Source organism: Cyclopterus lumpus, chromosome 22 (assembly GCF_009769545.1).
Source record: "Cyclopterus lumpus isolate fCycLum1 chromosome 22, fCycLum1.pri, whole genome shotgun sequence".
In the NCBI taxonomy this organism is placed as follows: Eukaryota; Metazoa; Chordata; class Actinopteri; order Perciformes; family Cyclopteridae; genus Cyclopterus; species Cyclopterus lumpus.
In genome coordinates, this window is record NC_046987.1 from 19,241,452 (window position 1) to 19,266,287 (window position 24,836).

Sequence of the window (24,836 nt, forward strand, 5' to 3'; positions counted from 1 at the left end):
CACTTTTTAAAAATTATTTTATTAATGGTTTATAGTGCCGTGGAATAAAATGTTCATTACAGTAAATCATATACGTTGCGTTTGTCTTCATGTTGTCACACGATGTTACAAAAAGGGAGTGAACCAGAATAAGAAAATAAAAGCTGTCGTTGATAAATAAAAAGATAGGCTTTATATTTCAGCTGCACTATTCATTCTTTTTGTTTGATGTTGGTACACATTTAAAGAGTTTGCTATTGGCACGTAGCTTAACTGAAACATGAAGTCGTCTTTCCTGCCAGTTAAAGCTCTTCCCAAACAAGTTTATCGTCTGTAGTGCGAAAGCTTTGCTCTTGTCTTTGTAGCTCATGCAAACAAAATGACTTAAACTTTAAGCTGATGCTGCTTTGCAATCACAAGTTTAACAGGATGAAAAGGAAGACATCAGGTCACGTCTACACAGGGACGACGCAATAAAGTGGTTTTCTTCCTAAAACTTAACCTGTGATGTTAATTATGTGCATTCTGCTGCTCAGGATAAACTCCTCGAGCACTTTAGCCAGCCGGCTAGTGCACACCGTTAGCTAGTTAAGCTACTTCAAGATATTTTATTTAGTTTTAAAAAAAAATCACATCTACACAATAGAAGTCCAAAGTATTGTTTCCATTGTGAAGATAATAGGAATGTAACATTACTTTAGGATAACAATGACGTTATAAAAAGGTGGAAGCGTCTTCAAAGTAGTGTTAGCTTAGCTAGCTAACTTGGGTTATTATTATTATTAGCTTGCTAGCTAGTTGCTACGTGTTTTCAGTTCAAAGCTAACTTGACAGTTTTCTCCATTGTTCTTTTCAACTCTTTTCCTTTGAAACTCCATTTTAATTATTACACTTACAGTATTTTGTCTTTTTGGGGCTCCATACAATAAAACATCTGCTGATTTCTTATTGCGGCATTATTAATTATTGTTGTTTTCTCCACTGGAAGATTTAAAAACCATGACTGTACTGTTGCAATTTAGAAAGGCGGTTAATATCATGAGGTAATATTACAATATTGTCCTCTACATTATTAAACTGCAGCACCAATATCCAAAAGTCTACATCAACAAGTATTAAAATTCCAGAGTTATAACCTCCGAGCGCTCTTTACATTTATTAATTTCAAACGAAGATTGTGTGACTTTTTTCATTCATGGTTCATAATTGCAATCGACTGGTATCGGCTAATTAATGCAATATCTCATTTGAGTTTATTCAGTTAGAGCTAATAGCAGTGATAGAAACTGGAGGTTTAATTTCCCCAAGGCGCCTTCCAGGTGAGAACAGGAGGATTTTCTTTCACTCCGATATCTTTATAATTTGCTTGCCAATGTTTCCCCCTGTCATCATGGAGCAAAATGCATCTGCAAGAAAATGACCAAAAAAAATGTAAATGATTCAACTTCTGACCAGTTAACAAAAAAAAAAGAAAGGCATATAATAAAAAGGAACATGGAATAATTAAAGCTTACATACCTCCCATATTTTCAATGCCATTAACGACAGTTTCCAGCACCTGCGGAGTGAAAGCACAATCACAACTAAATGATGCGAAGAGGTATCCATTTAGCCAACGAACAAGGACGCCCACATACTCGACGCATCGTCATCCATTTCCTCCTTACATTGATTTGGCCCGATTGAACCAGCTGGCCGAGTTCACAGAGGGACGCTTCGGCTTTGTTCATGTAGTTGAGCACCGTAAATCGCTCCCGCGTGACGTTCCGCCGTCGCAGCGTTTCCGTTATCTCGTCGCTCAGGGGCGGAGGATACGGCACGTCCTTGTTGTACTGTGAGATCTGCCCACACAGGACCACATGGCTGTCGGCGTTCATCTGGAGTTGAGAGGAGGGTCGGAGGTCAAATGTGTGACGATCGAGTTCTCGGGACACAAAACACTCGCTGTTGGAGATCAGGAGGGGGGGGGGCGCTTCTGATTCTGCACAACGTACAAGTACAACATCCACTAGATCATGTTCTGCACACGCAGAGCAGCACCTGTGTGATTACAGCATCACTGATGGCACCTCCCACGTTGTCAAAGTACACATCTATCCCATCGGGGCAGCACTCCTTGAGCCTTGTGGGGACGTCCTCTCGGCGGTAGTTGATGGCTGCAGAAAAGCCCAGTTCGTCCACCAGAGCTTTGCACTTCTCGTCCGAACCGCAGATCCCGACCACTCTCACGCAGCCGTCCAGCCTGCCGATCTGGAAACCAATTAAAGCGGAGTTGAAGCGATACGAGTCACATCCTCTTCTTTGTGATCTAATCTCTATTTACGGTGAGCCGGATTGGATCTGCCACCTTCAGTGTGGTTTATGTGGTTATCACCAACCACCTTGCCTTTATCTTTCTTACATTTTAAACAAAACAAATCCAAAAATGTATATGTTTCTGTGCATTTTGCGAGTAGCTCAGATAGCTATAACTACACCACATTAAAGGCTGCATTGTGCTGTAGTTACCTGTCCGGCTACGGAGCCACAGGCCCCGGCCGCGCCGCTCACCACCATGGTCTGATTGGCCCCTTTGGTCACATTACCCTTCTCCCTTACGCCCAACAGAGCAGTGAGGCCCGTGATGCCAACCGCACCCAAAAAGTAGGACAAGCGCCCGTCGACCATCTGCGGATCAACCTGCAACAGACGGAGGGAAAGCGTCACGTTCGGTATTTATTCGTAGCAGGCTTGCTTGTCACATGCAGGTCAAAAAGCATTTTCCAAATCTGCATCCCAATGTTGTTGACACACACCTTCTGCAAGGCACTTCCTTTCACGACAGCGTTGGTCTGCCAAGGCCAGTTGAAGGAAGTGACCACGTCTCCCTCGCTGCAGGTGCTGCAGAGGCTGGACTCGACCACGCCGACGCCTCCGCCGTCCACACACTCAGACAGTTGCCATGGAGTCACGTAATCAACGCCGGTGTCTTCATTCATTCTGCATCGCTGGAGGAGCAAACAAAAAAAAAAGAAGCATGAAGACGAGTGAGAGCGATGGAAATATTTTGTAATGCTTCCCTTAACCTTTGTTTCTGTTTTGAAACATTTATTGAGCTTGGAATCTATTCATGCACGAGCAGATGCAATAACTAAAAATGGATGTCCATTCTGACTGTACCAACGCCACAGACCGGAGGATTCATACCATGTAAGGGTCGACTGATAGGCAAAGCGTCCGAACAAGGACCTCCCCATCTTTCAGGTCAGGTGCCAAAGTCGTCTCCTCGAGACGGAAGTTTCCAGGAACCGGCGCCCCGTCATTACCTTTACGCATACATAAGTAGTTTGATTAAACGTAAAGCGACACGTGTGCCGTAATGTTGCAGCGCGAGACACGAGAACAACGCCACCTTCTGTTATTAAATTAATAACATATATATATAGTACGTTTCGTTACCCGGTCGTGAGTTGAGGACGACCTTCTGTACCTGCATCCTTGGAAAAGTAACGTTAGCCTTGAAATCTAACTCGTATAACCGGACCTGGCAACACACGTCAGGCTTTAAGTGCGTTTTAAGTCTCGGTATTAAAATGTGCGTGCACCTCGTGAAAATGGCCAACTAATTTTTTTTTTAAAACACCGTGTTTACTTTACTGAATTCGCTCTGAGCTAGTTAGCAGAAAGTCAACACAGCAGCGTGATGGTCCCACTCGGCGCACGGCAAGATAGTTCCCCGTTACCAACTTCCGGCTACGTTAAAATTCCGTCAGGCAGTTAGACCGATCTTCCGTAGCTGGAGTCAGTTAGCGTCTCATATTTGATTCTGTATCTATTTTTATATATTTTTTTAAACACATTTTAATTAGGATAGAGACGTCCTCGTCTGACATCCACCGCATATATATATATATATCTTCAATTTAATTTAATTTAATACAAATCAACAGGCGCCCCGTTACATTCAGTGCACGCTTAATACAACATCCACCGACGTCATGTATGAGTCACCATTAACTAGTTATCTGTAACTTGTTTAAAAAGATCTAAAAATAGTATTAAAACGCAGATGCGCCATTGTTCCCCCGAAGTTCCGGTATAGCGGATGGGGGGGGGGGGGTTCACCATCTCGCCGTTCGTCGCTCGTCTTTGCAGCGCCCCGTTGAGCCGTTACAGCAGCTACAGCAAATCAGAAACGGAACGCGCCCTTCAGAGCCACCTATTTATTGTTAATCCAGCTCATCAGCACTCGAGTGCAGCTATTAAGTCCATTTGACAGCGAATCTGACGACACTTCAACGATCGATGCTGACAATGCAACCCGACCGCTGCTCATCCGAGGTGGTAAAACGCAGGCAGGTCCCACCGATGGGGTTGCAGTATCGATCGCTAGCTTAAAAAAAAAAAAGAAGAAAAAGTGGTTCAAACTGGGAAGTGACGCTTTGTGGAGGAATCTTGCAACAAAAAAAAAAAAAAAAAAGTTTAGTGGGGAGTGTTTGTTTTTAATCATTATTTGTAGCTGCAAACGCGACATCGTCAACGCAAAGGGAATGAAGGCGTGTGCGCCATGGAGGGACCGAGCTTCATGTAAGTACACTTTCCCGTCGGGCTAGTGTCCACTTGTTAGTCCACTTGACGCCAACGGTCGCGGCTCTTACTTCATGATTTGGCTTAGTGGCGTCACGGCGAGCTCCGTCCGACTAAAAAAATGAAGGGGCCATGGGTGGGAAATTTAAAAATTGCATCCTCTTCACAATTAAATAAAACAAGAGAGAATTGTAGTAAAAACGTTTATAATAAATGATCCAATCGGTCGCTATATACTCATCTGACAGTCGACGTGAATCAAATAATCCTTCCAGAACTACTGGTATATCAGCATACTGGTGCAGCCTAGAAAAAGAGGCTGTTTTGCACAGTGTGTACACACACACACACACACACACACACACACACCAATTCCCAGTGCAGTGTCATCAGCGGCAGACATGTCAGTCTGACTCGACTTCTTGTCAACGACATCGGTGAATGTTTTCAGGCCCTTTTTGCACGTTATTTTAAGGGCCGAGAGAGAGAGAGAGAGAGAGAGAGAGAGAGAGAGAGAGAGAGAGAGAGAGAGAGAGAGAGAGAGAGAGAGAGAGAGAGAGAGAGAGAGAGAGAGAGAGAGAGAGAGAGAGAGAGAGAGAGAGAGAGAGAGAGAGAGAGAGAGAGAGAGAGAGAGAGAGAGAGAGAGAGAGAGAGAGAGAGAGAGAGAGAGAGAGAGAGAGAGAGAGAGAGAGAGAGAGAGAGAGAGAGAGAGACTGCAGCGCCCAGTGTAAGAGCTCTTTTTTTCCCCCCTATGCATTGTCATGGTAGGAAAGGCACCAACAACCATAACAATGGGTTGGTTCCCGATTTGCTTTTTATTTATTTACGCAAAAAAGGCCATTCATCAAGAGTCATTCATTCATCATTTGTATTTGTTTGACATTACGTCACCCTAGTATAGTCAGTCACCTTGCAACATTTTGGGGTCCGGTTAAGGATTCACTCTGTATTTTATTATGAGGCCAGTTCACGCTCAGATAAGGCCGTCTGTAACTATAACCAGTGACACATGTTGTGTTTATTTAACAATATCTTGTATTGTCAGTTCAAAGATAGCAGACGTTATCTGGGTCAATGGGAGGATTTGCTGTTTATCTGCAGGTTTAAATGTCTTTCTAAAACCAGTGTGGTACGAATTGAGGAAGGCCTTTTTCTAACAATTATTAATTAATTAATATTAATTAATTGGAAATACCACCAGCAGCATGAAAACAACAACAACGTGTTCTCGCCGTTATTCTTTCTTTCTTCTCACGGGGCCTTTTTTTTATAGCTTTCTTCCTGCTGTGTCACGCGCACATACCCGCGCATGCTTCTTTTTTTTTTTTCAAGAGGAATTCCGTGAGTGAGGTCAAGTGTGTGACTTTGAAGGAAGAAGGGGACGTGAAGAAGGAAAGTAGTCCTTCTCCTTAATCTCCGAGGTCCTCCTGGTGTGTTGGAATTTCCCGCATGGACTGAGAGGGAGGAAGGGGGGGGGGGATCTTGCCCCGTAAATTACAGCGCGTTGCGTGTCAGAGGAAAGCCTTTTATGGGCATGGAAGTGGGTGTGGCCATGGAGCTGGTGGCTGTGCAGAGGAGGGGAGACAATCACAAGACGAGCAGAGAGACACTCACACACACACACACAGAGAGAGAGAGAGTCGATGCACAGCAAAAAGGCCGCATTGCCAGTGTGAGTTTTTGTTGTTGTTGTTGTTGTTGTTGTTGTTGTTGTGTGCAATCTCAATGCAATAATGTGCAACAGACAGCGGCGGCATCGCGCCCACGTTTCCGCGCATTAGCGCTCCCGAAGGACTCAGCTGTTTACGCATCGACCCCCCCCCCCCCCCCCCCCCCCCCTCCTCTGTTCCTCCTCACTTTTTACAGCGAGGAGGGAGGGGAGAAAGAGGAAAAAGTACTCGCGAGTGAGGTCAGCAGCCATAGCATGAGTCAACCTTGGGGGATGCATGCAGTCATCGTCGCGTGTCTGTAGCGCGCGGGCCTCTGCCGCCGCTGCTGCTGGCCGCACGCCGCTGCCAGTGCGCGATCCTGCGGGCGGAGCTGCCGCTCGTGGCCGCTCTCATGACAAACACAGTAAGTATCGGGACGGACAGGGCTGGAGCCGCGGTGTCGGGTGACTGTGAGCGTTGCTGCTGCTGTTGTTGCTGTCGACAGTGCCGTGTTATTGTTGCCCCACACACACAACTTTTGTTTACCTCGCGCCGCGTCTGAAGGATGTTTTTTTTTTTCTTCGTGTCGCAACAGGCGCGGATCGACTGCACAGAAACATGTGACGCGTTTACACCCCCCCCCCCCCCCCCCCACCCTTCCCTCTATCTCTCTCTCTCCACCTTGTTGACAAGTTGAATCGATCCGCGGCATTGGTTTCGTGCGCGCGAATGCCGTGCACGCGGCCAGCGCGTCGGTTGGCCGCTTGTTGCGACGCGACATGGCATCACTGACTGGATCATCTGTAGGCTGCAACAAAGGGCTCCTTGGAAATAGCGCTGAGCTGGCTGACCACAGAAAGTGATGTGTGTGTGTGTGTGGGGGGGGGGGGAAGCGTCCTCAGCATGTTCTCCTTCCCATATGTGTCTATGTGTGTCGTGTCTTTGCACGCGGGCTGGTTTAAATTGGGAAACGGGGCGATGGATCAGGGCGGCTGATGGAGCTCGCGGTGCATTCGTAAGCCAATTAAACGTGTTGCTTTTCTTTATCGGATGCACTTGCGATGCGTCACGATGATGATCCCTCACCTCGGATGGAGTCCACTGTGTTCAATGCACAGAGAGGCTGGCTCCTGCAGTTTGTTGTTGTTGTTGTTGTTGTTGTTTGTCTGTGGCTCTTTCTGCAAGGAGACTGCGTGCTTTTATGTGCACCTTTTTCACGGAGGATGTCTCATGCGTTTTGACAACATGGCTATAGGCATGCGGAACTTCCGCGTGGCATTGCTGGTGCACACACACACACACACACACACACACACACACACACACTGCACACGCAGTCGCAGAGCATGCTCATCCAGCTTCCTCAGCAAACGATGCCCCTGAGCCAGTGCAGGATCCGAACAGCTGCAGCTGTCCTATTTTTAGGAAGCCTGTATTTTACTAGGCCACCAGAGTAAAGGGTGACTATTATCATGCACTTCCTAGGTTGCCAGAAGATGTCCACGTTGTAGAGAATCTAGCGTGCATTTCAGCATGACATGTTAGTTTTTAGTTTTTGTCCTGCAGATTATGCTGATTTTGTTTACATTTTCTTGCAGCGAATAAAAAGTCTTAATGTGTTCCCGTGTTTGCACTTTAATTAAAAAAAGAATAGTATACAGACGGAGCGGGGTTTTACATGTTAACAGAAACAGTCGGGATCTGTGTGCTTGGCAGACTGCACAGTGTCAACAATTCTGCTCCAAAAAACACGGCGTCCGATAATAGTTTTGATAATCGCCACGGGTTACCATGGCAATTGTCAATAAGCAAAGCTATCAAAGCCTGCAAGGCCATTTTGACTTTTTTTAATTTTTTTTATTTCCCTCTCATGGATCGTTTCATCATGAGTCATGCTTGCTCACTTTCAATTGCCTTTTTCCTTTTTGGAGTCTGCAGCCGCGGTGCAAAGGGCACGCGTCTCTTCCCCCCCCCTCTTTTTCCTTCTCCTCTTATGAGTCACACAGTTGTAAAAAAAAAAAAAAAAGAGGTTTTCATCACGTTCAACCAGTCCTGTAGGTTGGTGGAGAAAAGAGAGCTTATGTTACAGGTCAGCTGAGCAGGCCTTCAACAGTCCTTTTGTCAGTGAATGTGTGTCATCCAATTCGGATGTCGAGGTCCATCACTAAACGCGGCGCAGTGATATTTCCGGGAACTATTGGAGTGTGCGATCTCCATAAACTACCTTCCAGTCGTGTGTGTGTGTGTGTGTATATATATGTATATATATATATACATATATATATACGACTGGAATACGCGGCGGCCTGAATGCTGCACCGTTTCCCCATCACGTGAGCTCAGTGAATGATGACACCGCTTCGGCCTCACCTCCTCTGTTCTCACACACGATACCTTTTCAGAGGAGGTCTATTGTTTAAAAAAAAAGCAAACTGCAGGTTTTTTACATGACTGAGGCGAGGGGTAGTGTGTGTGTGTGTGTGTGTGTGTGTGTGTGTGTGGGGGGGGGGGGGGGGGGTGATGTGGGGACCTCTTTAGTCTGGTGCTTGACCTCTTTCTCATTTTTCTCTATACAGGTTGTTGCCCGTGAATGAGAAAAACAATCGGACTCCTTTCAGATCCGCTCGACCCGGGCCCGCGACCTTTGAGTGGGCCACGAAGAGAAGATTATCTCTGATGTCAATGTAGTTTTTTTTTATATAGCGATCCAGCGGAGCATCGATTCGCTGGTTTTGGTTGAGAACGTTCACCCGGCTCGGCTTCTTCATGCCCGTCATGAGCGTACCTGCCCAGCAGAAACCCACCGCCAAACGGACCGGCAAACGCATCACGTTTTTCAACGATCAAAGCATTGCGATGAAGGAGACTTCCCAACACCCCGAGGGGTCCTACTACGTCCCGGGTGGCCCCGCCTCAGACCCCGGACAGAGCGAGGCTGCAAGTACCGTGACCTCCAATCCAGAAGCCCCTCACATGTACATGAACTCGGTCATCTTCAGCCCAGACAAAGGTGACCAGAACAGGGGTCACTATCAGCAGACTGTGCCCATGAAATGGGCCCACCAGGAGCCCAGTCAGCAGCAGCCATCTCTGTCCCAGCAGCAGAGGGCGGCCTCCTGGAATACCGTGTCGAGCTGGGGACAGAACTTTGCTAATTACATCGGGGGAGTCAACGTAACGGACTCGAGGACCCAGAACGCGTACGCGAAGCCAATGCACGAGACTTCTGGCTTACAGCCGCACCAACAGCCCCCGAGCAGAGCTGCGGACAAGCAACCGCTGGGGCCAAACCCCGCAGTCGACGCGTATGCCGTTAAGGCTCGGGGACTGGACTGGGAGCAGCAGCAGCAGTCGCAGGCCTTTCAGGAGACCTTGAAGCCCGGGGCGCTGAACACCCAGCAGCACAGCACATCCCACCCAGGAGGGAGCTCGGTATTGCAGCCCTTCCAGTTGGCCTTTGGTCAGCCCAAGCAGCACCTGCCAGCGTACTACCAGACCTTTCAAGGCAACAGGACGACCCTACCGAACCCACCGAACTACCCAACTCAGGCGAAACCCCCACACCAGTTGCAGCAGCAAGAGCAAATACAACGGCAGCAGCAACAACAACAACAACAACAACAACATCACATACTCCAGCAGCAAATTCAGCAGCAGCACCATCAACAATTGCAGCAGCAACAAATCATTCAGCATCAACAGCATGTGCAGCAACAGCTTCAGCAGCAGCAACAAATGCAGCACGAGCAGCAGCAGCAGCAACAAAAGATACAGCAACAACAGCAGCAGCAGCAGCAGCTTCAAATTCAGCAGCAAATGCAACATCAGCAGTTGCAACAACAAAACCCTCATGTGCTCGACTATTACCCCGGCGCACAAAATGCACACCCGCATCCACAGCCCGTGGCGGTGCACTCCCAGGAGTCCTCGACTCCAGCTCCCCCGAACCTCCAGGAACCGATCATCCAGGACATCACCCCGGAACCCCAGCAGCCTTCCGACCTGCTGCCGCCCATTCTCCAGCTCGAGGTCCTGTCACAACCCCAAACTCAATCCCAAGCGCAGCGGCGCAAATCGCGGCGGCTCTCGAAGGAAGGCGGCGCGCCGTCGGACAACCCTTTTCTCTCCGTCTCCCCGGAGCGGGCCGCCGCCCCGGTGCCGGCTCAGGGCTCCCAGAACGGCGCCCGAGACGTCCAGGCCGCCCCGACGGGCGTCATCCAGAGCACGCGGAGGAAACGCAGGGTGTCCCAGGAGGTCAACCTGGAGACTCTCGCTCAAAAGGCCTCGGAAATGGAGTCTCTACCGTCGCATGTAGTGAAGGTATGTACTCTGAATATAAGAGAACCATTCTTTCTTTCTTTGTTCCTTGTCTTGTTTTCTTGTTCTTTTGTGCTCCCATGTGCTTCTCAGCTGTTTCCTCTCGAGCGAGATAACCTTTTAATAGGACTGAGTGTTCTGAATCCCTATGATTGCATATCAGCTCATATCTCAACTCCTCCCTTACGAGCCGCGAGCCTTTAATTTTGATTATCTCTGCCAAACTATTTTTCTAGTGTTATCCGAGTGTAATAATTGCAGTGGGACCCAACAGCCCCCCCCCCTGAACGACAGCGGCAATCTGGAACAAAAACTGCCAGGGCAGTTAAGAAAAGCTGTGCCAGAAACTTTGTGTGTGTCGTTTTCGTGATTAACGTGTGGAAGAGAAGAGAAGCCCGAAATGTAATCGACGCCCTTACGTTCGTTTACACCGCGGGGAGGAACAAGGTGCCGCTGGAAAAAAAAGTCTGTTGTGGAAACAAAGACCTTCCATTGTCGAATCCGGTCGCTAGGTAAATATGTACACGAGAGGAACCGGAGAACGGACCTGATGAAACACCTCGGCCGTACGCCTCTGTGTTAAGGGTGCTGGATGTCTCGATTGTGCAATGCGCTCGCAGACACTGTTTGGTTACATGCCTGCACCCCCCCCATCCCATCAAAGGAGAGAAACTCCAGCCTGGCCTCGGCTGCTCTCCCCCCCCCCCCTCCGCTCCTCCCCCTCTATACAGGGAGGGGTGCAGGGTTGCCCTGCCTGCAGTGCTCAGCAGAATCTCTCTCTCTCTCTGGTGGAGGGACTGGAGTTTTCCACCCGCGGTAATCAGCACAGATGCAGCGTGGCCACGCTTGCTGCCGCATGCCTCCCTGCCCACGGAGATGCATTGTGCAGTGACAGAATGCATCTGACTTCAATGGAGCGGTGGTTCAGATGGCTTTTTGAAGTTTTTTGTTTTTTTTTTGCTCCAAAGCACGCCAGGGCGGCTCGTTCCCCACTCATTAGGGTTTCTCAAAGGAAAGAGGGGGCACGGTTTCCTTTTTTAACTTGAGCACTGTGTCGAGTTACATGCTTTTTTTGATAAGACTGACTCGTGTTTTTTTTTTATGTTCAGAGTTCACTGTTTGTTTTGGGATCCTGTCAATTTAGGAATAATTGCTTCCCAGGCTTGTTTCATACTTTATTGACTATCTGTTAACACTCCCATTTTAGTGTTGACCTCATGTACGCTCTGTGTTTTTAGCGTGAGGTAAGGAACAAGGTTTTTTTTTCTATACCTAACCATAAAGGGACCTTTTTTGTTTTTGTTTGGATACATTGTGCAAAGCTGGAAAAGCTAAGCTACAATAATAATGTTGCACCTGTTGCCCCGTATACATGACACAAGTTGATGCATTTCAAAATGTGTCAGCTGGGTCTTAATGTGATTCGCTTGTGAGTAAGTGTTGCAAACAGCAACAGATGACAGAGTCTTTGGTAACTGCTTCAAATCAGCCCCCCCCCCCCATTTGTGGTGCTTCGCCTCCAAGAGGATGTAATATATGTCCATTATTTTTATTATCAATGAATCCGACTATTGTTTTGTCTGACAAGAAATCCAAAAGGTATTTTCTCTAGTTTACTGTCTGCAAAATGCGATCGCCTCTCATTCAATTATTTTGACGCGTTGTAACACCTCACCCCCCCCCACCGCCAGGAGCCCCGCAGGCCGTGGAGTCCCAGTGAAGCGAGGGGTCTGAACGCCAAGCGGCCTCGAGACGACAGCCTCCTGCCGCTCGTCATCCCCGTGTCCGTCCCGGTGCGACTGCAGGAACCCTGCTCTCCGGACAGGGACGACAACGACGACGACGACGACGCCCTGGCCTCCGACTGGCCCCCCAGGCCCTCGCACCCCCTGGACCCCGGCCACAAGCCCTCGGTCATCGTCACGCGGAGACGCTCGCTCAGGAACCCTTTGTCGGAGAGCTCGGAGCAGGTAGCTACACACTCACTCATCGGTGCTTCTTTTGCTTGTTGGTGTTCTTTGATGGCATTTATGGGTAGATTGTCATACTTTTACAAGACATTATATGTCATAAACCGTTTGAATTAATTGACAAAGAAGGGGAAGGCGGTGCGTTGGTGTCAACCGTCTTCCTCGTTCGGTTTTCGGTCTTTTTAATTCCTCCCATTCGTGCCACATCGCCCCCGCCGTCATACTCTCCCTTCCCCCCATCATGCTCTGTGTCTCCCCTGCCCCCATTCCAGTGCTCCACACTTTTCTCCCTTTCCCTGTTTTATTTGCGGAGGGGTGTGGGGGGGCGGGGGTGGAGATTTAGTGAACTGGTTGCCCTGTCCCAGATCAAGCAGATTATCCGGGGTTTAGCGCTGCAATACTGTACATTGTGTACCGTACAGTAGAGGCTCGGGGGGGGGGGGGCTTGTTCTTTCTCTTTCTCTCTTTTTCTCTTTAGGATTTGTCAGAATAAATGCACAGGAAGACAACTGCGTGCATGTTGTTGTGGAGTATTTGTCGGTCCACGTGTCACAATGCACTTTGATTGAATCTACCCCCCCCCCCCCGCCAGAATGGAAGAACCGAAGGAGAGAAAGACGACGAGGGCAAGAAGTCCAAGCGGCGTCCGCGGCCGGAACCCCTCTTCATCCCGCCGCCCAAACCCGGTTTGTTCATCGCCCCCCCCGTCTACTGCAGCATCCTGCCCTACCAGAGCCACCTGCGGTCCCCCGTCCGTCTCGCCGAACACCCGCTCTCGTCCTGTCTCATCCCACCTTACACGCCACCGCCCATCCTCAGCCCCGTCCGCGAGGGCTCCGGCCTCTACTTCTCCACGTTCCTGTCCTCCGTCGCGGCCGGCGGCCCGGGCCTGCCGCCTCCCGCGACGCCCAAGTCGGCAACACGCAGCCTGTTGCGCTCCAGTAAGTCAGAGGCCTCCCCGAGGTTGACATCAAATATGAAGCTCGGCACACTATTTTTTTAAGAAGCGTCTGGCATTAACAATCTATGTGTATGTATTTGCTGTATAAATATTAGAATCACGCCAGACTAGATATTCTAGTTTGCTTAGCTCTGAGCTCTTTTTATATATATATATATATATATATATATATATATATATATATATATATATATATATATATATATATATATATATATATATATATATATATATATATATATTTGATAATGAGTGGATTTTCTTTTGCTGCTCTTTTTTAGACAGCTGTGACATCACGCCACCGGTTCTGTCTGCTATGAGCGAGGCCACTCCAGTCAGCATAGAGCCGTGAGTATTTCCCCTCTCGACATCCCCAAAATATCACCTTTTCGTGGGGGGGGGCTGCAGTGTGTCATTTTCAGAGGGCACTCAAAGCATGCATTATTACCAAAGCCAGAGTCGTAGCTCCGCAATGAATTATTCAAACGTGACACCGGGATGAATCATGAAAATGTCTTGAAGGAGAACACCGACTTCTTGAAATACTAAAGCCGTCCTCTGATCTCACCACGCGGTCTAATGTCTCTCTCAGTAGAAGTGCATCCTGTCATATAACTGCCTCCATGTTCGCTGTCAAATGAAAGCTAATGGCAGCGAGTGCATCAGAGTACATGCTACAACAGGATGTCGTCTTGGTCATAAAGTTGTACGACACATCGGCTCACAATTCTTAATTAAAAACAATCTGATTCCAGCGAGCTTGCTGAGGAGGAGGAGGAGGAGGAAATACAGTTATGTGTTGTACCGACCAATCGCAGGCTTCGGTTGAACTGCAGGCGCGAGAGCAAAGGAGAGCGCAAAAGAGGAAGAAAATGCAAACTCAGAAACCCACCGGGTCACACGACGAGTCAGCTTTTAAAAAAAAAATTGTTTTCAAAGTTCGTCATCTGGCTACTTGGGGGAAACAATCCAGACGTACCCGAGTTTCTAATCTGAGAAGGAAAAGGAGGCCATGGCCCTCTGACGCATCTGTTTGTTGCACCACAACCCCAGAAATACTTCTCTGTTGTTGTTGTTTTTTGGAGTTGCATCAACAAAGTGAGGAGCAGTTTTTTGCCGGTTGCATTGTGCAAGCTGTCCCCCCCCACCCCACCCCCACCCCTCAGGGACGAGCCAGCCAGGCTTCCCATAAATCATGCTTTCAGCCGTTCCTGCTGTACTCCCGAAACACACGAGAGCCATCGCAGTTCAACTTTTAGCAGCCCACCTTCCCCTGATGGAGGCTGCCAGAACACACACACACACACACACACACACACTCAGCTGGAAATACTGCAGGCCTACTGGAAATGCAGGGGTGGGAGGGGGCATGCTGGAACAGAGTTTGTCCGTGTACAGAACGCAGCATGATCTTTTTCGGCGCACTATAACACGGAGGTGTCTGCTTTCAGTTGCAGAGATGCGTGCATTTGTTGAATTGTGGAGCCTTTGCTTTTCCTACTCCAACGCAAACCTTTTTTTGCGCCCACAGTCGGATGAGGATCCATTTACTTTCGCTGCAGCGAATTCAAGAAGTGCACTCTTGTTTTAAATTAAAAAAAAAAAAAGAAAATTGAAAAAAAGGAATTTGCATTTTGATCCATTTCTGCTGAGAGGACAAAAGAGAGCTGAGTAACACGCTAGGAATCAAAACAGGGCGAGGAATGAGAGCCGGAGAGCCTCAACAATCTCCCCCCCCCCCCCCCTCCCCCGGTTGCTATTTAAAGATCACAGCCAAGTAATCAAAATGTGACCTCGAGAGGGAAATGAAAACAGAGAGCTCTAATCTTGATATTGATATATGATGTCTTTTTTAAAATATATATATATATAACGCGCACATTTCTTTCCGAGCTCACGTTGACGTCCTGTTCCCAGACGGATAAACATCGGGTCGCGGTACCAGGCGGAGGTGCCGGAGCTGAGGCAGCGGTCGGCCGTGGAGCTGGATCATCATCGAGCGGCGCTGGTCTGGGCTCCGCTGAGCGAGCGGGAGGAAAAAGCTGACTTCCAGCAGAGAGGTAGTGTCACAGTTGTTGCATCACCTTTTTTTTTTTTTTTTTTTTTTTTAAACTGAAAGTATAAATACCAGCCAGGCAGACTGCGGGTTTGACAGGAGCAGGATGTGCTGATTATTCACCGTGAGGTTCCAAGAATTAGTTTGTTGTCGTCTTTTTTGTTTATAAATCAGGGAGACTTTCTAGATTAGCATTTTCTTGTTTTGTGGAGGGATTTCTTTACTTTTTTTTTTTTGTGGTTATCACTTTGAATAATTCATGACCCAAAGCTGTGGCAATTTCAAGATGTCTCCAGCGGCAAATAACTTTTTCCTATATTGCGTTTTAGATGCGTGAGTGAGGAGATGCAGGCCATTTTAATTTTTCCGGGGATATAAAAAAAAAGCCATTTAATGTGTGTAAAATAAATTTAATTGTCACTGCATGAAATGTTCTTCTATTTCTAATTCTCTCCCCTTTTTTTATAAATAAAATGGTGTCGCCGCTGAACGCAAACGGAGACCCCCCGAACCGTCTTTCTGTGCTCACAATCCTGGTCTGTGTGTCTTGCAGTGGAAGACCTCATGCACCTGGCCTGCTCCAGCGTTCTGCGTGGAGGAGGAACCAACCAAGAGTTGGCCCACCATTGTCTGTACGAGTGCAAAGGGGAGATAATGGTGAGCACAACGGAACGATTCTTTTTTTTAAAGATTTTTGAGACGTCTACCATTTTGGAAAGACGCACTTAAAGGAGCTGCACGTTTAATTGGATGTTTTTATGTATTCTGTAAGAGATTGAACCTCTTTCGCTCTTCTCGCTGGTTTGAAGCGAGCGGGACAAAAAAGGTGATGTCATTGCCACGTTTGGACGCTGTCAATCAAATCTGCTGATGTGCAAATTGCTTATTTTTGAGTGGTAACATTCTCAATGCATACACATTGTTCATATAGTCAGTTAATGTTATATCTTTTAAAGAATGATTTTGAAGTTAACGTATAATTCATTTAAAAATGGAAGAATTATTCGTTCTTTCAAAAAGCACTCCCGTCTTTAATGAAAAGTAAAGCCTTGTGAACATAATTATATTCTTTATTTCCATTATTAAGACTTCAGCCTTTGAAACAAATTACGGCAATTCACCAGATCGCTCATATGCACTTAAGTAACTGGGTTGTTATTTCTAACCTGCTTTCTTCGTGTTTCATATCGTCACGCTTAGTTTCCTAATTGGGATTCATAAAACCTCAGTAACTCTTCTTTTTTCTTTTTTGCACACGTGCAAATGCTCCAAGTTAGTGGTGTTGGAAAAAAGAAGAGGATCATTATTCATAGCGGTGCATCCTTGTATCCATAGTAATTACATTTTTAAAAAATCCAACCCGGAGTCAAAGTGTAGCTTCACATCTCACAGACCAGCAGCACGTTTAAAGCAATCGGGGTTGTTGCCGCGCGCCGACTCGCATCCTCTCCACTTCCTCTCCACTTCCCCTCCACTTCCTGCCTGAACTCGATACCTTCCACTCTCCAGGTGTCTGTAAATGCAGTGATCGAATGTCTTTGTCTGCGCTCTCGATGATCACCGAAGGGAAGCGATGCGATCTGCAGACTCTCGGTATGCTTTGTGTACTGAAACCAGCGCGGTGGCCTGAGATGACTCGAGATAGGGACGCGCTTCGGTTGGTTAGTGTGCGCTGCGCTGCGCTGCGCCGCACGCGCCGTCAGTCAGGTGTGAATCGCCGAGACAATCGACGGTACATTAAACCTTTTTAAAGGATTTGTCAAGTTTTTCAAGCAAAAACGTTCTACCCGCTTCTCAGATCTGCTTTTCGTTTGTTTTTGTGCGATAATAAAGTGAATATTTGGGGTATAGGGGCTGATTGTCAGACTTCGCCTTCGCTCATGGTGTGATTTGGCTCCGCCTTCGCTCATGGTGTGATTTGGCTCCGCCTTCGCTCATGGTGTGATTGACTCCGCCTTCGCTCATGGTGTGATTGACTCCGCCTTCGCTCATGGTGTGATTGACTCCGCCTTCGCTCATGGTGTGATTGGCTCCGCCTTTTGCTCATGGTGTGATTTGGCTCCGCCTTCGCTCATGGTGTGATTTGGCTCCGCCTTCGCTCATGGTGTGATTGGCTCCGCCTTTTGCTCATGGTGTGATTTGGCTCCGCCTTCGCTCATGGTGTGATTTGGCTCCGCCTTTTGCTCATGGTGTGATTGGCTCCGCCTTTTGCTCATGGTGTGATTTGGCTCCGCCTTCGCTCATGGTGTGATTTGGCTCCGCCTTCGCTCATGGTGTGATTGGCTCCGCCTTCGCTCATGGTGTGATTGACTCCGCCTTCGCTCATGGTGTGATTGACTCCGCCTTCGCTCATGGTGTGATTGACTCCGCCTTCGCTCATGGTGTGATTGACTCCGCCTTCGCTCATGGTGTGATTGACTCCGCCTTCGCTCATGGTGTGATTTGGCTCCGCCTTTTGCTCATGGTGTGATTTGGCTCCGCCTTCGCTCATGGTGTGATTTGGCTCCGCCTTCGCTCATGGTGTGATTGGCTCCGCCTTTTGCTCATGGTGTGATTTGGCTCCGCCTTCGCTCATGGTGTGATTTGGCTCCGCCTTCGCTCATGGTGTGATTGGCTCCGCCTTTTGCTCATGGTGTGATTTGGCTCCGCCTTCGCTCATGGTGTGATTTGGCTCTGCCTTCGCACCTATCGCCTCGCCGTCAGACCATGTTTTTTTTACATACGGCCGAGTGACCTCTGTATGAAACGTCTATTTAAATCCCGTTGCCATGCCGATGCGAAAACATCGATTAAAGGCCCGCCGCATGAACAACGTGGCCTCGTGATGTTTGTGCCCATGAGGCCAAATGGCGGGCACTGTGGGAACGTTATGAGGCAGCATCTCGAGTGGCTCTTCCCCCCTCCCCCCCCCCCCATTGAAATACCAAAAGTAATTTGTGTTGTTATTTAAAAGAAGCAGAGGGATGCTGGGATAATAATAAAAATATATGAAATTTTTTTTTTTTTAAACTGTTTCGCAAAAGAGCCCGAAGAGAATAAATATCTTGTTTTGTGTGTTTATTTTAATGTCGAGGCACAACAACGATGACAAACGATTATACGTCTATGTAAAGGGTTGCCAATTAATTTCCTGTCGCAGCTTTAATGATAACAATAATACCAATAACGATTATACACTTTATTGATGGATCACTTTTCTAAACAAAGCTCCCGAAGGGTTTTACCGCATGAAGGCAAATATCAAAGTCGAGTAGAAGCTTTTTTTTTTACAAGTGCAAAAAACATGTTTGGAGACCGGTGTCGTCTCATCTTCCAGAATATAACGTTTAAAGTCCTGTTTTATACCGATGAAGCTACAGTGGATCTAAAAGACGAGTTATTCCCGAATCAATACTTCCGTTATTGAAGACGTACAAGCCGGAGTTTGACTCGCGGAGCAACAGCAGAGGGCTTTGTGGCGCCGCTGCTGCTGGAGATTTCAGGCCCTATAGCGACCAACACTGGTCCATCGTTGTCAAGGAAACCACTAGTGTGTGTGTATGTGTGTGTGGGGGGTGTTGATGCGCCCACTCTCTGCAGCAGTCCGGCCTCAAACTGCCGTCTTTCAACATTCATGCACCTCAAAGAGCACAAAGTCAACGCCAGCGATGTGTAATCGGACTTCTTCGGACACCCGAGAGCGATGATGCTTATATCTCTCTCTCTCTCTCTCTCTCTCTCTCTCTCTCTCTCTCTCTCTCTCTCTCTCTCTCTCTCTCTCTCTCTCTCTCTCTCTCTCTCTCTCTCTCTCTCCCTCTCTCCCCCTGGTTACCTGAAAGCCACTGGTGCATTGTGTTTGCCCCCCCCCCCTCCTTCCTGCTTCTTGTTAAAGTGTCGTTTCGTTCCTCAGGCGGCTCTGGCCCTCCTGATGCTGAGGAATCCACTTTTCCCCAAGTCTCACAATCTGGCGAGCTACCACTACTCAGGTAAGTCGTCCACCAATGGGCTCTTTTTTTTCTCTATTTAGGTAGAATGGCATTACCTGTAATAATACGTTTTACTTTCTGTACGTTTTTGTGATGATAAATTGATGATTTTATTTAATTTTTAGGCTGTCGAGCGGGCAAAAAAAAAGAAATTTGAAGACCCCACCGGTCAATTTTATTTTATTTTCTAAACCAAACAATTAAATGATTAATCAATTATTGTTATTGACAATAACGGTGATGTATAATATTATTTTTTTAAACACAATACAACTATAATAATCAAGCGCCTCCTTAAATCATGCTTTTTGTACAGTTATGGTTGCAGGTTCTCTCCACATCCCGACACTCTTGAGGGTCATAAAATTGGACAAAAGGAGTCAAAAAATGAACAAAGAGATGAAAGATTAATTTGATTGGCTGTTATGAATAATTTCCATTTCTCTGGAGATTGCCAGATGATATGAACATAATCTGTAGATTTACTGCACCAACATGGTGACGGTGACGAGTAAATTCTCACAGAAAATTGCCGGAAAATGTTTTTCTCCTCATCTGATGGAAAAAAAACAAACGCACATAATAAAAGTAGAAAATCCTGATTTTCAGCAGTTGGTGAACTCCAACGTGATGTTTGCGTTCTTAATAAATAATTTATCCATCTCCCAGTGACTTTGCCTCTGAGCCATGGCAGCTGCACCAGTGAGGGTGTCGGGGCTGCTGTGTGTGTGTGTGTGTGTGTGTGGAGGATTGTCAGGGTCAACGCGATGAGAGAAGGAGGGGGTTTACAGCATGTGGTTAATCCCAAGCAGAAGACAGGGGCACCATTGTTTATCGTGTGTGTGTGTGTGTGCGTGTGGTTTTAAGGGTGGGGGCTGGGATTGAACTTGTCAGGGTCTCCACCCATTCAGAATATCGTCTGCAAGCAGACACTTGAAGGTTTTTAAAGGGCTCTCTCTCTCTCTCTTTAAATGTCCCTCCCTCAGGATCCGACAGCTGGACCGCGGCCGAGCGACGCCAGTTCAACAAAGGCATCGCCGCGCACAAGAAGGACTTCTTCATGGTGCAGAAACAGGTATGTCGTGGTCTCCAAAAGAAAAGAAAACGAGGAAAATAAACGCTCGCCGTTCCATGTGAGAAACATTCCCCCCCCCCAAAAAGAACAAACATTTGCACACCGTGTTTTTCCTGACAATGGGGTGGGCTGAGAAAGGAAGTCCAGTCACTCTTGAACAATGTTTCCAGACAATTATTAATTTTTTCAAGACTTCGAAAAAGCTATTTCATTTTTGTTCCCTTCGTCACCGCTTTTCATTGATCGAGACGGAGGCCAAAGGACATTGTGCAACAATGAAGCTTCTCAAAACAGATGAAGGACACTCGAGATATATATATATATATATATATATATATATATATATATATATATATATATATATATATATGGAATAAAAACATGATGAATAAAGAAAAACGCTCCTCTGAGGGTGCTCCGTCTTCTCTCCACGAAATAAAATACATTTAAAGGTAGAGTTGGAAAGGAAAACTCCATTAAAAGTGCGTGTGTGTGTGTGTGTGTGTGTGTGTGTGTGTGTGTGTGTGTGTGTGTGTGCTTCACAGGTGACCACTAAGTCAGTGGCGCAGTGTGTGGAGTTTTACTACACGTACAAGAAACACGTCAAGATGGGCCGCAGCGGGATGCTGGTCTACGGCGAGGTGGAGCCTCTTCAGAGCAAGACCACCGAGGAGGAGACGGACCACAAGGTCAGTGACGTGCCACGTTGAGTATCTGTACCGCAGATACAGGTGTGTGTGTGTGTGTGTGTGTGTGTGTGTGTGTGTGTGCAGTTTTTTTTTCGCACCCTCAAATCTGTTGCAGTCATTGCAGGAGGGGCACTGGAAAGTGAGAGCTATGTATAGATAGGTAGATACTTTATTCATCCCCAGGGGGAAATGTGGTGGTTTCAGCAGCAAGCAAGGTTACAGAGTAAACATAAAATATGAATATTAAGTATGAAAAATAAATCAAGACGCACGAGCCAAAACGCCATTTTAGACCCTGACAAAAAGCAGAACACGCTTCTTTTCTTTTTTTATTTATTTGTGCATATCTCTGTGTCCCAGAAAGAACCACAGGGCCTTTCGGGGGCCTTTTTTTTTTTGTCAAGTGGAAGAAACAGGCCGATCTGAACGGCTGGGGGGCGCATCGGATCAAACAGCGTTTTTATTTAGATGTGAAACTAAAAACCAAAGTGTCGGCTCAGAAATAACGCCTGCTCGAAATATCTCCGTTGACCTTTCGGCGTTGATAGTGTCATTAATTTCATCCACGGGAACATAACCAATGTCGTTTTGAGGGGTTTTTTTTCCGTTAAAGAGCAAAACTAAAGTCCAAGAGACTCGACGGTTCTTATTCTGCATTCGTCTCTCACACGCTTCTTCCCCTCGGGGCCAGCAGGGCTACCACAGGACGGAGCCGCAGAGGGAGGAGGACAGCAGGAAGTGGGAAGGGTCAGCTGACGGGAAACAGGATGTCGGCCCCGCCAGGTCGTCGACGACGACGACGCACGCGCCGCAGCCCGCCGAGAATGTGAGTGTGAAATTTAAAATTTTTCCGGGTTCTGCATGGGAACGGATGGGAAAGCAAATAAGTATTTTTATTTTTTTTATTTACTTGTCTCCTCTTCTTCCTCCTTCCTCTCTCTTCCTTCTTCCCCCTCCTTCCTCCTCCTCCTCCTTCTTCTTCTTCTTCTTCTTCTTCTTCTTCTTCTTCTTCTTCTTCCTCCTTCTCTCTCCTCCTTCTTCTTCCCTCCTCAGGCTCCTCCTCCTCCTCCTCCTCCCTCTCTCCTCCTCCTCCTCCACACACATGTCACTTTAACATGCAATTTAACTTAAACACACATGTCACTTGAAACACACACCTAAACACTTTAACGTTATTTGTTGTCCGAGCACTTTATCTTTATCTTACACTTAAGTTAATACACACATTGCACTGTTGCTGTCGCGTTGATTGTTGTTTGTCATGTCTAATGTTGCACCTTCCGCCAAAAAAAATTCCTCGTTTGTGTAAACATTCCTGGCAATAAACGGATTCTGATTCTGATTCTGATTCTGATTCTGATCAGCTTGTTTTCAGCTCTAAATTCTAAAGTTGTTTTAAATATTATTTCTATGTAGTGAAATATCCTCGTCTCCATGTTTGCTTGTTACCGTATAAAATGACCCCCCCTCCCCCCACACACACACACACACACACACTCACGCACACGCATACACACACACACACACACCTTCTCCAAAACCCGGTGTTTTCCTGAGATGCTGATTACTACCAGTCCTCTCCCCCTTGAAGCCTTTTTCAGTCGTAAAAGTGAAACATGAAATGCTGTGTGTGTGTTTGTCAGGTGCAGTTAATGCTTCATCATCTTTATGAGTCACGTACACACACACACACACACACACACACACTTTGAGCTCCTCATCATGAATGTCAGCAGTAACGTTTGGCAGCTTGACGGATCATTCTGGGTCTCATTTGTGTCTGCGGAACAGTAAATATGTATGTCCTCTGTGACATTTGCTATCACACGCTCTCAGACCTTTAACCGGTCTATTTGACCACTTTTTGGCTAAAAAAACCCCCAGAAAATAAGATAAGACATGATGAAACCACATTTTTGTGCCAAGTATTGATCAAAGATTACATTAGAAATACTAATATAGTGAAAAATGTAAAGTATTACGTAGCAAATAAGTATTGCTGACACCTGTTGGTGTAAATATAGTAAAAATAAATTCAACTTGAATAGAAAAAGTAAATGTTACACTCTGTGGGAGCCGGTTCACCGCATTTTAAAAAACAATATCTAATGTTGTGGATACAATGAAAAATTTAATAACAATGGTATTTAAAAAAAAAAATACAACCATGCAAAAATCATAAAGTAGGTCAGCGCTCCGGAGGGATTACTTTCATTGTGTTTAATTAATACTGCGGTGGTTATATTTTAATCACCACACGGTGTGCTTTTCTCTTTATTGCTTCAAAAAGAGCGATTTCCCCAAAAGCCATGAAAGTACTTTGATCATAGGAGTCATCAGTCTTTTTTTATATATATTTTTTTTAATATTATTAGTTTGTTTTCACGCCTACATTTACATGAATTTAAGGCAAAGCGCAGCGCGTGCGTGGGGGAGAAAGTGAGTCAAAGGCTAAAGAACATCCTTCAAATCCTCATTTGACCTGATCGGGGACACGTTTGACCTTTTGAACTCTTCCTGTCTGTCCCCCTCCGGTGGGTTGGTGTGTTGGATCTGCTGCCCCCTGCTGGCTGTTTTTAGGGGAGAGGACTTGGCTCATGTCCACCTCCCTGGATTGTGTAACCCCCGTTATGTCCGTCAGTAACCTTTAGCCTCGTTAACCGCGTTGCATTTCGCCGTTTAGCACACATAACGGGTCGTTGTGCCTGGTTGTGTGTGTTTTTGTTTTTCTCAACTGCGTGTGTGTGTGTTAACTGCCACATGTGTGCATGCCATTCTAATAGTATCCCACATAAAAGGTGCTCATAAAGTAGCTGCAGGCTCATGAGTCACTTTGCTAATTGCTCTCGGAGACAGTTTATTTCGTGATTAAGCTGCACCCCTCACTTTTATTGTCTCTGTTTGTGTGTGTGTGTGCAGCCGGGGACTGTCCTGCTCATGAAAGGCCAGGAGGACGTTGGGAGGGACCAGCTGCTGTCCCGGGTCGTCCATCCCCCTCAGCCGCCGCAGCCGCCGCAGCCCCCCACCTCCAAATCCCGCTACGACGGCGGCAACGCACGCAAAAGCAGCCCGTCGGCGGCCATCAAAGCCCCAGCTGGCCAGGAGGGCGAGTTCCCCTGCAAGAAATGCGGCAGGTCAGTGACCGGAGAAAAACATCCAGTGGGCCTCCCCGCTCGTTGCCGTTGGAGATGTTTGGCACGGCTCTGTTTACTTTTATGCAAAGCTGCCGTTTGCATGAAGTGGCCTTCGACTGGACTGAAGGCTACTGCCCACTTTAGTAAACGGAGGGCTGGAGTGTCTCCAAAGAATCAAATCGTCCCGTCACGCTTAAAATTAAATGACAGCGCGTCCTCTGGCGACAGCCGGGAGGAGGGGGGGGGGGGAGGGGGAGGCCTGTTATAGCCCGCTGTCTCCTAGCAACGGAAAAACACAAAAGTAGATGCAGCACCCTTGCCCCCCTTGCCCCCCCCCCCCCCCCTTCTGGGTGCTCGCCCTGCTCAAAGTGTGCTCATTATAGATTATCCACCGCTTCAGAGTCTGATAATGTATGTTTGGGCTCGTTGTTGTTGTTGTGTACGTTGTTGTGCATGTTGTGTTGTCGCTCGGCCT

General features: G+C 47.1%; 2 protein-coding genes across 6 annotated transcripts in view; one reads left to right on the forward strand and one right to left on the reverse strand.

Annotated features, from left to right (window-relative positions):
- Positions 1-4,964, reverse strand: ptgr2 (prostaglandin reductase 2). Of its 2 annotated transcripts, none has more exons than XM_034563198.1 (8): positions 4,915-4,964; positions 3,166-3,284; positions 2,775-2,966; positions 2,488-2,658; positions 2,020-2,229; positions 1,647-1,856; positions 1,498-1,537; positions 1-1,385 (listed from the first exon to the last, which is right to left on the reverse strand). In XM_034563198.1, exons 1-8 carry the CDS (start codon positions 4,946-4,948, stop codon positions 1,321-1,323), a joined length of 1,041 nt encoding a protein of 346 aa, XP_034419089.1. In that variant the 5' UTR covers positions 4,949-4,964; the 3' UTR covers positions 1-1,320. The 2 variants fall into 2 exon arrangements, with proteins under 2 accessions (XP_034419089.1, XP_034419088.1); XM_034563197.1 differs by lacking the exon at positions 4,915-4,964 and adding an exon at positions 3,418-4,103.
- The window catches only part of mideasb (mitotic deacetylase associated SANT domain protein b), a 21,960-nt gene continuing 1,231 nt past the window's right edge, over positions 4,108-24,836 (forward strand). The window contains exons 1-13 of one of the 4 annotated variants that reach the window (XM_034563194.1): positions 6,013-6,217; positions 6,412-6,618; positions 8,771-10,514; positions 12,203-12,481; positions 13,074-13,422; positions 13,724-13,790; positions 15,360-15,502; positions 16,052-16,155; positions 19,388-19,463; positions 20,450-20,538; positions 21,084-21,227; positions 21,919-22,053; positions 24,147-24,361. In XM_034563194.1, coding sequence (XP_034419085.1) covers positions 8,961-10,514; positions 12,203-12,481; positions 13,074-13,422; positions 13,724-13,790; positions 15,360-15,502; positions 16,052-16,155; positions 19,388-19,463; positions 20,450-20,538; positions 21,084-21,227; positions 21,919-22,053; positions 24,147-24,361 — 3,155 coding nt within the window. In that variant the 5' untranslated portion in view covers positions 6,013-6,217; positions 6,412-6,618; positions 8,771-8,960. Of the gene's footprint in view, positions 4,546-6,012; positions 6,218-6,411; positions 6,619-8,770; positions 10,515-12,202; positions 12,482-13,073; positions 13,423-13,723; positions 13,791-15,359; positions 15,503-16,051; positions 16,156-19,387; positions 19,464-20,449; positions 20,539-21,083; positions 21,228-21,918; positions 22,054-24,146; positions 24,362-24,836 lie in introns of those variants that run through there. The other 3 variants (XM_034563193.1, XM_034563196.1, XM_034563195.1) reach the window with 3 other exon arrangements.